Raw genomic sequence first — 12,402 nt, 5'->3', positions numbered from 1 at the left:
CGGTCTTGGTTTCTTTCCTTGAAGACATGTCAGTCTTCAGCCTTCCTCCGTTTCGCCGACTGTTTTCCACGTACACGGGTGGCTTTGGAGCTGTCCGTCTGTCAAGATTTGTACTCCTATTGTTAGTTGTGCCTTGTTATTCTGGCCTGCCTCAGCAGACAGTTTGTGTTTTTTAAAATACCCAATCGTCAAACAATTTATCACGTAAAACCAGTTGTTTTCGGTGATGAATTCAGAATTCCACAATATATTACACCAGTTGCAGTAGAAGTCACTGCCATGGCATCACATTTCACGTGCTAGCAATGCCTTCGAGCAATGTGAGGATCATCAGCAGAGCTGCGCACCATGATATGTATCTCCTGATGTGAAAGTAGTGCAAAGCACAAAACTGCAACATTCTTCTTCAAAATATTGCTTAATTAAATGAATTGAATTGACTTAATATTGGCATCATTCAACACCTACACTTGCTTAAAAGTAGGTTACTTGTAGCTAAGCCTTCCCTTTTAAATGAATGTTATTTGCTGTTTATAGTTAGTGTTTAAAGTTCCATTAACCCCTCAAAAATGAATCCTATACCTAGTCTGTAAGGTTGATGGTATTTGGAGAATTCAGAAAGGCTTTGTTTAAATGGTTTGTGATATCTTGGGAAATACCGACGTCATGTAGGAAACCTGGAAAAGCTTTGCCTGTTACCTGCAGTTTGCAGAGTGATTTAAGATTTTGGCTGTTTGAAATCATCATGCAGTTCACGGTTCGACACATTTTTCCATGCAGCTGCAGCTTCTGTTTTAGATGCAGGAATATTTTTGTTGAACTGCCGCCCTTAGCTGCCACAATCGTTAGACAAACTTAACAGCAGGCAACAGTCGGTTTTACGTCAGATGCTGCAAGCCCAGTACTGCTTTTTGGATAACTCATTGTATTTTACCTGTCTCTGGTGGAAAAGAGGAGCCTTTGGCTCGCAAAACAGTTTTAGGTTTCATCCAGAGATTTTGGAAATACTTTCAATATCTGAAAGAAAAAAAAAACAAAAAAGGACAGTTTTATTAGGAAGAGTGGGCTGAAAGTACAACGGCATGATTATCATTTAGTTGCAGGTATGTGAAACTGGGAAATGTGCAGGGACTTGGATGTGGCTCAGCTTATGATGGTAGATGTGCTAAGTTGATGTCAGCCAACTCAATAAAAATCTGATATTTATAACCAACTGGAGAAATTGAGGACAAAGTTGAACTTCCCCATTTACCCATTGGTTCTTTAAGATTCAAGATCTATTTACATTGCCTTTTGCCAACTATCACATGAGGGACCACCAGTGTGCCAATGGCTACTTTGACATTTAAACGGAGGTCTAAATGGATAAACCGGATAAATAAGACAGACTACAGGGATGTCGTGCAGCTCTTGATTTATGCCGGCATTACAAAAAGGAACTTGAAAAAAGTGCAGTTAATTCTTTATTTTAATTTTCTCTGACAATATTTTTTTTTTTAAATCTTTCTGAAATGCACATGTGTGTGTGTGTGTTTGTGGGGGGTGTATTTAAGATTCCACTTAAAATTAATTTCAAGTAGAATCTGACTGCTAGGCCTCACAAAATATTTGAGCCGTAGAACTTGCACCAGTCAGTCAGACAGACTTTATGGTGGTAACCCAGAATCCACAATAGCATTGCTTAATTCATTACTGACATCATTATAGTCTTTGCTTACAATCACAAAACTGATTTCCCAACACTTTTTTTTCGTTAAATAACCAGGATCTGATGTTTGTGGAGCTCACAGTACTTCATGTAACATACATGTAGACTGTAGATGACGAGGAGCTCTTTCCTTTCCTTGTGGTAACATGTATGCAGCTGTTTGATAGTATAAGGTAAACAAACATTTCATCACGATTTGCTCTAAAACAAATTTCAATCCCACTTGGTGCCCCCCACAAATTTGCTCATTGTAATCTCTTTGTAGCAGTTTGAACTGTAAACTCCTAAAATACAAAGTTTGCCTCTTTTTTTTCGGCCTTTTTTCTTTTTGGTATTCGATGGAACAGATTCAAAATATTTTTCTCTCAGACTCTATTAGCAGGTACTTTGGTTTTGTGGCTAAGACATGATTTCTTGCGTATGTTCAAATCTGTTGCTGCCATTTCTGCTGTTTGTGGTTTGATTCTGTCACACATATGTATATTTCCTTTTCAAGTATGGTTTAAAGGTCAATCATAGCTGTATTGGTAGCCAATCTGTGCACTTTGTAAAAGTTGAATGGTGTTGTAAATGTTGAATTTACAGAGATTTATTCATTCTACCCAGCCTTTTTTTTTTTTTCACTTTTTATACAATTTTCTACTAATATTTATTATTGTTATGTTTTACTTGACACTCTGGCACAACAATTTCCTTCGGGATAAATAAAGTTATTCTTATTCTATTGTCTTTTACAGCAGCTTAGATTTTAACTTTAATATTTTAATAAGTCCAGCGTTTTCCTGTTGCCTGTTTTTTCTCCTTGTTGTTTCACTTACACTGTAAACTATTTATTGACTATGTCAAGGGAGACTGCAAGAATTCATTACGTTTTCTTAAAACAAGTGTTTTCTTCCAGCGTCAATCATATCATGGCTTGGAAAGGGATGACAGCTAATTACTGTATCTTTTCAATTTTTTTTTTCCAGATCTTGTCTCTCTATTTGACCTGGAAAATAACCTTCCTGATGAGCTCATCCGAAACGGGGATCTTTCCCAAATGGGAATGTCCTCCAATGGCGGCCCTGGTGGTGGAGGGGGACCAGGTCTCAATTCCATCGTCCCAGATGCAGCTGCCAAACATAAGCAGCTGTCTGAGCTGCTGCGACCAGGAAGCTCCTCCATCTTGGGAGGCGGACTCAACTCAGCCGGCCCCCAGCAGGGGGGCATGGTTGGAAGCCAACTTGGTAATGTGCTTGGTAAAAGCCCCCTGGCACAGGGCTCCCCTAACCATCAGTCTCCCCAGCCCCAAAAAGGAGGCGTGGCTACTGGTCAAGGCAACGGGAGCACGGGCATGGGATTCGGTCAGACCTTGCTGAACAGCGGACAGGGTCACGGGGTCATGGGCCCGACGGGGCAGGTGATGAACGGAGCTCTAGGACCGGCAGGCAGGGGAAGGCCGGGCCCTGGCATGCAGTACCAGAGCCAAGGGATGCCTGGGGCGCCAGTGGGATCCGGACCGGGTGTCGGAGGCAGCGTGCTCGCAGAAACACTCACCCAAGGAGGGCCACAGATGGGTGGACACAACGCAATGAATACTCAGCAAGCTGGAAACATGAATAAGGTAAGGTTAAACATGTACCCCTTTCATGCCATTTCCAAACATGACATTGTTCTAGTTATATGTATATATCTAAAGTTCACTCTTCTAAAGTGATTTACTGCACTTCCAGGAGCGTCTTTGTTTATTTTTAACACTTTGAAAATAAATTATCTGCGCATTATCATCAAACAAACAAACCACTATTGCAACTCCTCTAGATGCGCTCCTCTCCAGCGCTTGAAATATTGTGACACTCAGAAGAATAGCTACCATTTTACAACCACAACTTTTACAATGCTACCGTGTAACTTAATTGTCAGTATATCAAATTGGTTTGTTTGGCTCTTGGTAGTGAGGCTCTGTATGCGGTTAGAAATAGGCTCAAGTAACAAACTATACATTGGGATTCATGGGATCTATGGGATTCATCTTCCAAACGCTTTCTCTTGGTAGTTGAAGTTACCACAGCGAAAGACCGCTAAACTGTTAAGAGTGTAAAATTTAGCTAAGCAACGTGCGTTCCAACTCTTAATTGTATTCATTTCGAAGATTGTTAGTCTTTAAAAGCAGTCATCACTTCATTTGTCTTCAAAGGATTGCGGTAATTATATTCAATGAAATTGGTTAACTCCGGCAACCCAGCTGTGGATTTCAAAAGAACTTCCTTTTTTACCCCAAAAAGTCTCTTCAGTGCTTAGCTTGGGTGAGGCAGTGTGACGCTGTTGTGTAAGTTCAGTGTTAGAACCTAGAAGCGGTGTGACGGAGTTAATTTTCACCTCAGGTTTTCATCTGGATAAGCATATGCGATGCATTATTTCTTTTGCCTCGTCCCACTGCTGGGTTGTCACCAGTTGATAGATCTTTCCTTTTGAGTTGGTCTGCTGGAGGAAGCAGACAATCAGTTGAGAGATATTAATCTGCAGTCAAGTGCATCAATCATTATTGGTCTATCTTGGCCCAACGCAGCTCAGTGCTGATGTGTTTATTACTACGTTCCTATAAAGGATTGATGCTTGCTTATTTCCAAAAGTGCTTCTAGATTTAAAAGAGTTGGACTGCGTGATGTACTTCAGTGCCACATTAAAAATTCGTCAAGTACTGTTTTCCCTTTACAACTGGATTTGCAGAGCGATTAATGAGCCAAATGAATTCATTCTCATGAATGAAAAGTGCATGTTAGTCTTTAAGTTAGTCCCAATGCGTTCATACGGTTATTGCCTGAGTCGCTCTTGACTGCGCCAACTGAACATTTGCCTGAATAGTGAGTTAATAAATCACAGTGCAGACTATGGACACTGGAAATGGCTAATTTTTGAATTTGACCTCAGGCTTTCCAGACACATCGTGAATTGACGTTGTGGAGTGGAGCTTATCGGAGCTACAGTCAGTGTTGATTCGAGCTGTGAATTAGTTGTACCCATTCCACGTTACCCAATCAGACGGGGTCCCCTCGGACCTGCAAAACCTGTCACTGGTCGAAAGGCAGCAAAACACTTAACCCTGCGGAGAAAGACGGTGAGATAAATCGGCAACCTACCAAGTCATGTACTTGTGTAATTCCAGCTGTTCCCAAAAGCAGAAATGATTACATCCTAAAGTTGGGACAGCACATGGGAAAGCGAGTGAGACATCGCCATGAGGGGACCTTTTATTTTTCCTTTACGCAGCACTTAGTTCTGCAGCCCCACCTCCATCTCATCAGTATCATACTGGTTCTTCTGGTTAGAATAGAGCTGATGGATCCTCAATGACTTAAGTGCTGCTGATCTCTTTGCACTAATGTTTGTCAAAGCAGCGGCAGTAATTGGGTTTAAAATGTGTTCGTCACAACTTCTGAAAGAGCAGTGACCTTTAAAAAGGTGACAGACCTGACCTGCACCTGAGCTCAGACTGGCAGAAGCACATCCATGCAGCTTTCCAAGGCCTTCAAGAGCCAGAGGCGAGATGGAATGTGACAGAAGCAGCTAACTTGCAATTCTCTTTTTAAAAAAAAAAAAAAAAAGGAAGAGACCCTGTTTTTTTTTTTTGAGGTTTAAATATAATTCTTTGACTGTTCTGTAAGAAACAGCGGTTTTTGGGTTTGTTTTTCAGCTTTTTAAAAGTTTTAAATGCTGTCATTTAAAAGCTAGAGCGCTAGTGTGTGGGCTTACCTGGCTATTAAAGCCACCGGTTTAATTCACGTTATGCACATGTTGCAATCATAATTTTAGATCCCGAACCCACAGTTTTAAACTTTGGACCAAGTCTATGCCTTTTTGTTTATCTCTTTGAATTATTTGGGTATGCCAGAAAACACACTGGCGCGATGCTTTTCTGACTGTCTGCGATAGATCTTTTAAACTGTTGTATAAGGTCAATCTGTTCCATCACAAAAAAATTGAATTCTGTTTTCGTGCAACATTCCTGATCGTGTTTAGGATTGCAACAGTGATGCCATGCTCTGCCATTTGCAATTCAACTGGACTTTGATTCTCCCCTACCTTTATAAGCGAAGGCTAAAATTGCATGTTCAAAGGTGACCAGTAAAACAAGAGCCAGTAAAAGGCGAAAATTCATAGTTGCCGCCTGGAAAGTACGAAACCGTCCTCCCGAACATCACAAAGAAGATTGTGATGCCCTGATTTGTAACTGTGCTGCTCATCCGCAGCTTCTGGGATCACAGACAAAACAACATGAAAGGCCCCCCGCCAAGGCCAGCAGCCTTTCTCCTGTTAAATGCAAATCCACAGCGGAAGATATACAATCATACATGTCTGTAAATTGGTCCAGATTTTGCAGAAAATGGTCCTCGTAATAATACCAGGGGGATACAGAGAGAAACAAAATGTCCGCAGGCGGTCTGTCTTCAGTGCTCAAGAAATTGACCAAAAAATTCTGGAACCACCCCAAAATTTCAAAGGTTCTCTCTTGGACCGGTTTCATGAAAACTATTTTGCTGACGGAAAGAGGAAACAGCAGCAAAAACACATTTCTGGTGGTCGAATTGCTGCACGCTCAATATTTTATTTCGTGAACTAATTTTTTTTCTTGTTTGAGCGATCATCGGGACTGCCGTGGCTAAGCTAGTAGAGCGAGCGTCCCTCAATTCTTGGCTCCCCTTGTCTCCATGCAGAAGTGTCCTCGGGCAAGTTGCTGCTGATGGTCTGGTTGGCGCCTCGCATTGCAGCTCTATCACCATCGGTGTGTGTGTGTGCGTACATGTGTGTGTGCGTGTGATCCAGTGTAAAGCGACATCCATCGTAAACAAAGCTGGTTTACCGTTCTAAACTTGCCTTTTCCGTGATGAAACCTTCATCAGCGGCCCGTCAGGATAACTGCTACTTCAAACTGGATCCTATCAGGAGTGGAAGGACACCGTAAAGATGGCCTGAAAGAATCTCGTGACTGTTTCGGTTCAGTGATTTATAAAAAAAAAAAAGAATATATCCATTTATGTTTGTCCTTAAGTTACCCCCGGGCTCAGATGCTGCACGCTCTGTGGTTGCTTTGTTTTATTTAACCAGCGCAACATTTATAATGTCCTGCCAGCACGTGTCGTGACAAAGGGCCGGTGCAGCGGCTTGAAGAAGACCTGCTCCGTTGTAGTCACTAATCAGCTCTTGTTCAGTTTGTCTTTTTCTAAGCGATAAGTAAAAATTAAATATAGAATCCCTTTCCTCCTGGAGGCATCCAGGGGAAGATTTTGTTCATCGTGAAAACACATCCCCGGAACGACGGGGCGCCGGCGTGCCAGATTATCCCCGTTTTGTCTGTCCTCCTCTTTTATCCATCAAAAGCCCATTTCCACTGTTTTCCTACAGACTGTTTTTTTTTTTTTTTTTTTCTGCCGTTTCTTTCTCCCTGTCTGTTATATGCCTTCTCTCTCTGGGCCCGTTGGTCTTTGATAATGGAGCCGTAAATCAACTTTTGAGGAGCTGGCTTGTGCGTTGCTGGGTTGGGGGATGCAGGGGTCGGGAGAGAGGAAACACAAGAGGAAAGTAAAGAAACGCCCGAGGGGAATAGAAATACCTGAGCCTCGACGGACAGCGCCGCTGTCTGCTAGCTCGGCGAGCAAAACTGCAAATAGCTAACTGAGCGAACATGTGTATGATCGGGATGCAAAGCTGTGTGTGTTTTTGTTAGAGAGAGCGAGCATCCGGCTAGCATCTGTGCAGCGGCGAGGGGGAGGGGCAGGCTTCAGCCCAGCGCTCTGCTCAGCTGTTCAGCAAGCTGGTCTTTCTCTGCGCCTCCTCCTGTTAGCCTCTCTCCGCTGGGCCGGGATTGTTCATTCTGCTGGAGCACTGCTGGCCGGGGAGACCCTCAGTGAAGCAAGTCAGAGAGAGACTGCCAGCAGATGGTTGTTGATGTCGATCAGAGATAGCGGAATAAATGACCTCCGGGGATTTAATCAGTTAGCCAACTATTTTTCTTAGACGCTTGTGGTACAAGAAAATGTGTTTGTGCCAACAGATAGTTCATTTTTCTTTTCGGTAATCTGTCGGAATCTCAAGGGGCCGTCCGGCTCCGCTTTTAGTGACATCAAGTGTTACAGCTTTGTCACCCATTGGGTTGTTTGCCTGTGAGCTTTTGGCACTTGGTCACACTTGCGCTCACTTTCCAGTTTGTTGTATTTTCAAAAATAAAGTGTCACGTTCTATCGCGTATATACTCTTGAGGACACGATGGCATCGGCACCTTTTGCTGCAAACATGTATGTTTTGTGATCGTAGATGGGGATGTCCGGAGCTCCGTTTGGCCAGCAGTATGGTCAGGCCGGGGTCCAACAGATGGGGACAACAGGGGTAAACTCCCAACAACTCCAGAACAAGACGGCCCTTCCCAACAATCTGCCCCAATTCCCCGGAGACCTCAAAGGGAGTGTGCCTAACATGGTAAGTGTCAAAAGGTCCTTTTTCTTTTTTATTAATTCTCTCGCACCCTTTGTTGTTTCCGCCCGGTGCCCAGTCCGGTGATCTACCCCAGGTTAGACCCGCGTTCACATTGCTAAAAAAAAATAAATTAGCATGAACATTCACTTCTCTGGCAGCGCATCCATCGATCATCATGTCACATGGGCGCGGACTCAACAGTCCAAACGCTGTGTTATCAATAGGTGTCAATCTAATTTACAAGCACCGACAGCGTAGTGGATCAGAGCCTTGGCTCGACGACAAAGACTCACTCCAAGCGAGAAAGCACATGTTACAAATATCCAGTTTTTTTTTCCCCCAATATATCTAAAGAAAAAAACTAAATGTAACCGCAAAGCAACAACCCTGAAAGGACAAGTTAGATCGGAAATGGAAATTTGGTTACAAATTCTGCATGTAATTTTTAGCTGGTAACTTGGTTAAAGGATAGTGAAAGTCATGGAGAGGTTTAGAAGTACGTGGGCAGTGAACTGAATAGTAAAACAGTCATTTTTATTGGCAAAATGAGCTGATCCTAAAGATCTGTATCGGGCAGATTTGTATCAGCTACAACTTCTGAGTGTCAACCGGCTCCTGAACTTGAGTGTTTTCTGTCTACTTAATGGTTTTGCTCCGTATCTGTCATTTTCAAGGCACGGCTCAAGAAGTTCTCAAGCACTTCAACTTCCCCCCTACTCATCCTAGGATTGTCTGGCAGTGGCAGTCGTTACATAAACTTCATGTCCTACCTGTGGATAAATCCTAGTGACACAGTCTATTTAGCGTTCTCAACTTAAGTGGGTTGAGAAAACATTTTTGGCCAATGTGCATCGCCCCTGTTTTTAAAGTCTACGGGACAACGCAATGCTGTATCAATCAAAGAAACCCCTGCACTACATGGTGGCTCAGAGTTTTACTGAAGTATTTGCAATAAAACGAGATTTCGTCACTTTCCGTGAGAGGCGGGGCTCCAAAACACGTGCCTGAGTTTTTGCCTCAAATACTTTGACAACAGAGTGCTGCGAATTTCTTTTATGTATGCCAGAGGCACTGACAAAAAATATGAGTGTTAAATGACTAAATCTAATGAAACTGCTCTGCTTCTAAAGTCGTCACAGCATAATGCAAAGGTGCGCTGAAGAAGGAATCCGACTGTGGCACAGTAATGTTTGCTGCTTATTTGTTGTTTTTTTTTTTTTTTGTGAAAGAATAGGATCTATGCGTAGCAACAAAAAACATTCACACAGTGTTGTGTATGGAGGGACATTCAAGTAACAGGAAATTGACTCCATTGGCAGGAAATTTCAGTCTCTATATTTCATACAAAAGAGAAATATTCTTTTACCGATTCCCTCTCCTTCTCAGTTGTTTTATTCAAATTCTGTTTTTTTTTTCTCACATTTTCATGCATCACTTTCCTCTTACATCCGCCTTTGGTGCCATATTTTTTAACCTACTTTTCCAGCTTCTGCTTTCCTATTTTTCAAACTCAATACTTTTTATTTTTTTTCCCTTTCTCAACGTGTATTGCCGAAACACCCATCCCAGCAGATCGTGTCAGCGGTTCCACACAGTTGACAGATAATGACTATTCTATGTTGTTATTTATATGCATTAAATATTGGATTGTCAAATTATTTATTAATTTCTGATAAATTGTCACAGCAAATTTTATCTGCAAATTTATTTGCCACGTACATTCAAGAGAGATTTTTCTAACTTATGGTTCTTTAGTTAGCATAGATAGCTGCTCCCTTTGAGAATGTGTTATGCTAATAAAATCAACAATCAAAGGAGAAAAAAAAGGAGAAATCCACACATTTTCCTCCATTTGAATTTTTGTCTCCTCGAAGTTAACCAAGGATTCAAAGTTGTCATTGTATTATGGGCAGTAAGGAGACATGTTTCCCTGTGCAATGAAATTCTTACTCTGCTGTCCGCCGTGCGTGCCAGATAGTGTCACAAAGACACAGAGCGTCTTGCTTAAAGTCAAACTCAAAACGCCCTGGCAATGAGTTCTAAGTGAGAACACCAGTTGGGCTCTGGAGCACTGGCACTGGCCAAAGGAGCTGGAACACTTGCCACACAGAGGTAGATTTTAGATGTTGAAAAAGAGGGAGTTTGTGAACCTTACAAAATAGCCATTTCAACAAGTCTGACCTGACAAAGCGTTCCTGAAAAGAGGCAGAGAAACTGTGGCGGACAGAAAATAACCACCGTAGCTGCCCCTGGTGGGCAAGGATCACATTGCTGCCCAAAATCACTCTTTTGCGTCGTGGTAAGACTGCAACCTCAGCTCTGCAGCCACTGTGCTTCGAGTCATCTTAAGAAGTTTCCACAGAAAGGTGTTCTCATAAGGTGGTCCCGTTTTTGATAGTCTTCAGCTGCCATATTGACTGTGCAGATTTTTGTGATTCGTCCACTATTTGTATAGACGGGAAAATAAAAACAATTTAAATTAAAGGAGTGTTTCCTCTGCGTGCGCAAATTCGGCTCCACATGAAGTGCATCTTTTTGCAAAGATAAAAATAGACAGGATATCTCTCATCAGTGGGGGCAACCCTTAGTTCTTGGTTTCACCTTTGTGTATGTGTGTGTGTGTGTGTGTGTGTGCTTGTGTGTGTATCGCAGTCTCAGATGCAGCAGCAGGTAGCATCCGTGGGCATGGTCCCCGGGGCTAGTGGCGTGTCAGCAGGTCCGACGGCTGATCCTGAGAAGCGCAAACTCATTCAGCAGCAGCTGGTCCTGTTGCTCCATGCTCATAAGTGCCAGCGGCGGGAGCAGGCCAACGGGGAGGTGAGGGCCTGTACTCTGCCCCACTGCCGCACCATGAAAAACGTCCTCAACCACATGACCCACTGTCAGGCCGGAAAATCTTGCCAGGGTGAGTAGTCTTTCTTTCATTCAGAGAGTTGATTTAGAATCCAACTTGGTTCCGGACACGCGGTTTTGCCGGCTGCAAGGCTGCTCGGCTATTATTCCGCTAATTAAAAGCTGCCACACGTCACAGCTTTATTCCTCTTCCGCCGAGAACCGTCTCCACGGCTCACGCTGTGCTTTTGTCACCTTTTCATTTCTCCCCAGTGGCGCACTGTGCATCATCCAGACAGATCATTTCCCACTGGAAGAACTGCACGCGGCACGACTGTCCAGTCTGCCTGCCTTTGAAGAACGCGAGCGACAAGAGAAACCAGCAGCGTAAGGAATGCCACCAGCCTCCTTATTCTTATCTCGTGCAGATACGCATCCGAACGCAGTGATGCAAACGCCAGCTAAATGAATCTTTTACATCGTTGACGCTCATCGTATCCGTCGCACGGCGTGTGCCGTTGTGTGAACGAAACCTTATTGAGTTTTTTGGGAAAGTAGCTGTTGCACTGCAGCGAGCCTCACGCCAACGTATGGTATGAAGCGATGCCACCTGCAGGTCGCATTTCCTCGCCACAGCTCTGTCGGCTTGCAGAATGTGCGGGCAGGAACAACCCAGAGGATTCCTCTGAAAAGGCTGGGCCTGTAATGAGACACTCAGAGGATGGGCTCTGTGGCTTTGCTATCAGTGGGGGTGGGTCTTGGGAAAAATGGACTCTCTGATTGGTTTAGAGGCCCTATGACAGATTTAAATCCCCCACAGAGGCAGCATGCTCGCTGACAGCAGTCAACACAGCAGGTTGTACTGCCGGATCACAGTGAGGCTCCCAGATATGTGTTTCTCCGCAGGAAAACCCTCACAACAATAAGTGCTGATGGTTGTCTTTCATTAGTAAGCCTTTATTTTATTATTCATGCTCGCATACGGCGCATATATTCGAAACTCAAGAGATGAGTCAACACGTTCCACCATAGCAGAGGTTTTGCAAGATGGTCACCGTGTTTATTGAAAAGTTTCAAGCCACTTATTATTTTCTCAATATCTCTCCCTCCAGCCATGCTGGGTTCCCCTGGGGCTAACTTGCAGAATGCGATCAGCACAGTAGGGGCTGGCCAGCCCAGCGCCACAGCCATCAATAGTGCTGCCACACACATCGACCCCAGCTCCATGCAGAGGGCCTACGCCGCCCTGGGTCTTCCCTATGGGAACCAGTCCCCTGCCCAGGTCCAGGGGCAGAACCAGGGTCAGGGTCCTACACCGCAGAACCCCCAAGGGCACCAGCAACTGCGCAATATGAACACATTAGGTACATCATAAAAAGTCTTATCAGTACATTGGAAATCATTCAGTGTTG

The 12,402-nt window shown here is 43.7% G+C and overlaps 1 protein-coding gene across 3 annotated transcripts in view; it reads left to right on the top strand.

The window, feature by feature from the left end:
- The window catches only part of crebbpb (CREB binding lysine acetyltransferase b), a 36,331-nt gene that overhangs the window by 9,863 nt on the left and 14,066 nt on the right, over window positions 1-12,402 (top strand). For all 3 annotated transcript variants that reach the window (XM_086175713.1, XM_086175715.1, XM_086175712.1), the window contains exons 2-6: window positions 2,677-3,311; window positions 8,000-8,161; window positions 10,811-11,063; window positions 11,264-11,377; window positions 12,103-12,354. In XM_086175713.1, coding sequence (XP_086031839.1) covers window positions 2,677-3,311; window positions 8,000-8,161; window positions 10,811-11,063; window positions 11,264-11,377; window positions 12,103-12,354 — 1,416 coding nt within the window. The remainder of the gene's footprint in view (window positions 1-2,676; window positions 3,312-7,999; window positions 8,162-10,810; window positions 11,064-11,263; window positions 11,378-12,102; window positions 12,355-12,402) is intronic.

The sequence above is a fragment of the Fistularia commersonii genome, chromosome 28 (genome assembly GCF_037954325.1).
Source record: "Fistularia commersonii isolate RoL2024-O1a breed Wild chromosome 28, RoL_Fcom_v1.0, whole genome shotgun sequence".
Lineage (NCBI taxonomy): Eukaryota > Metazoa > Chordata > Actinopteri > Syngnathiformes > Fistulariidae > Fistularia > Fistularia commersonii.
This window is presented reverse-complemented; position numbering and strand designations above follow the sequence as displayed.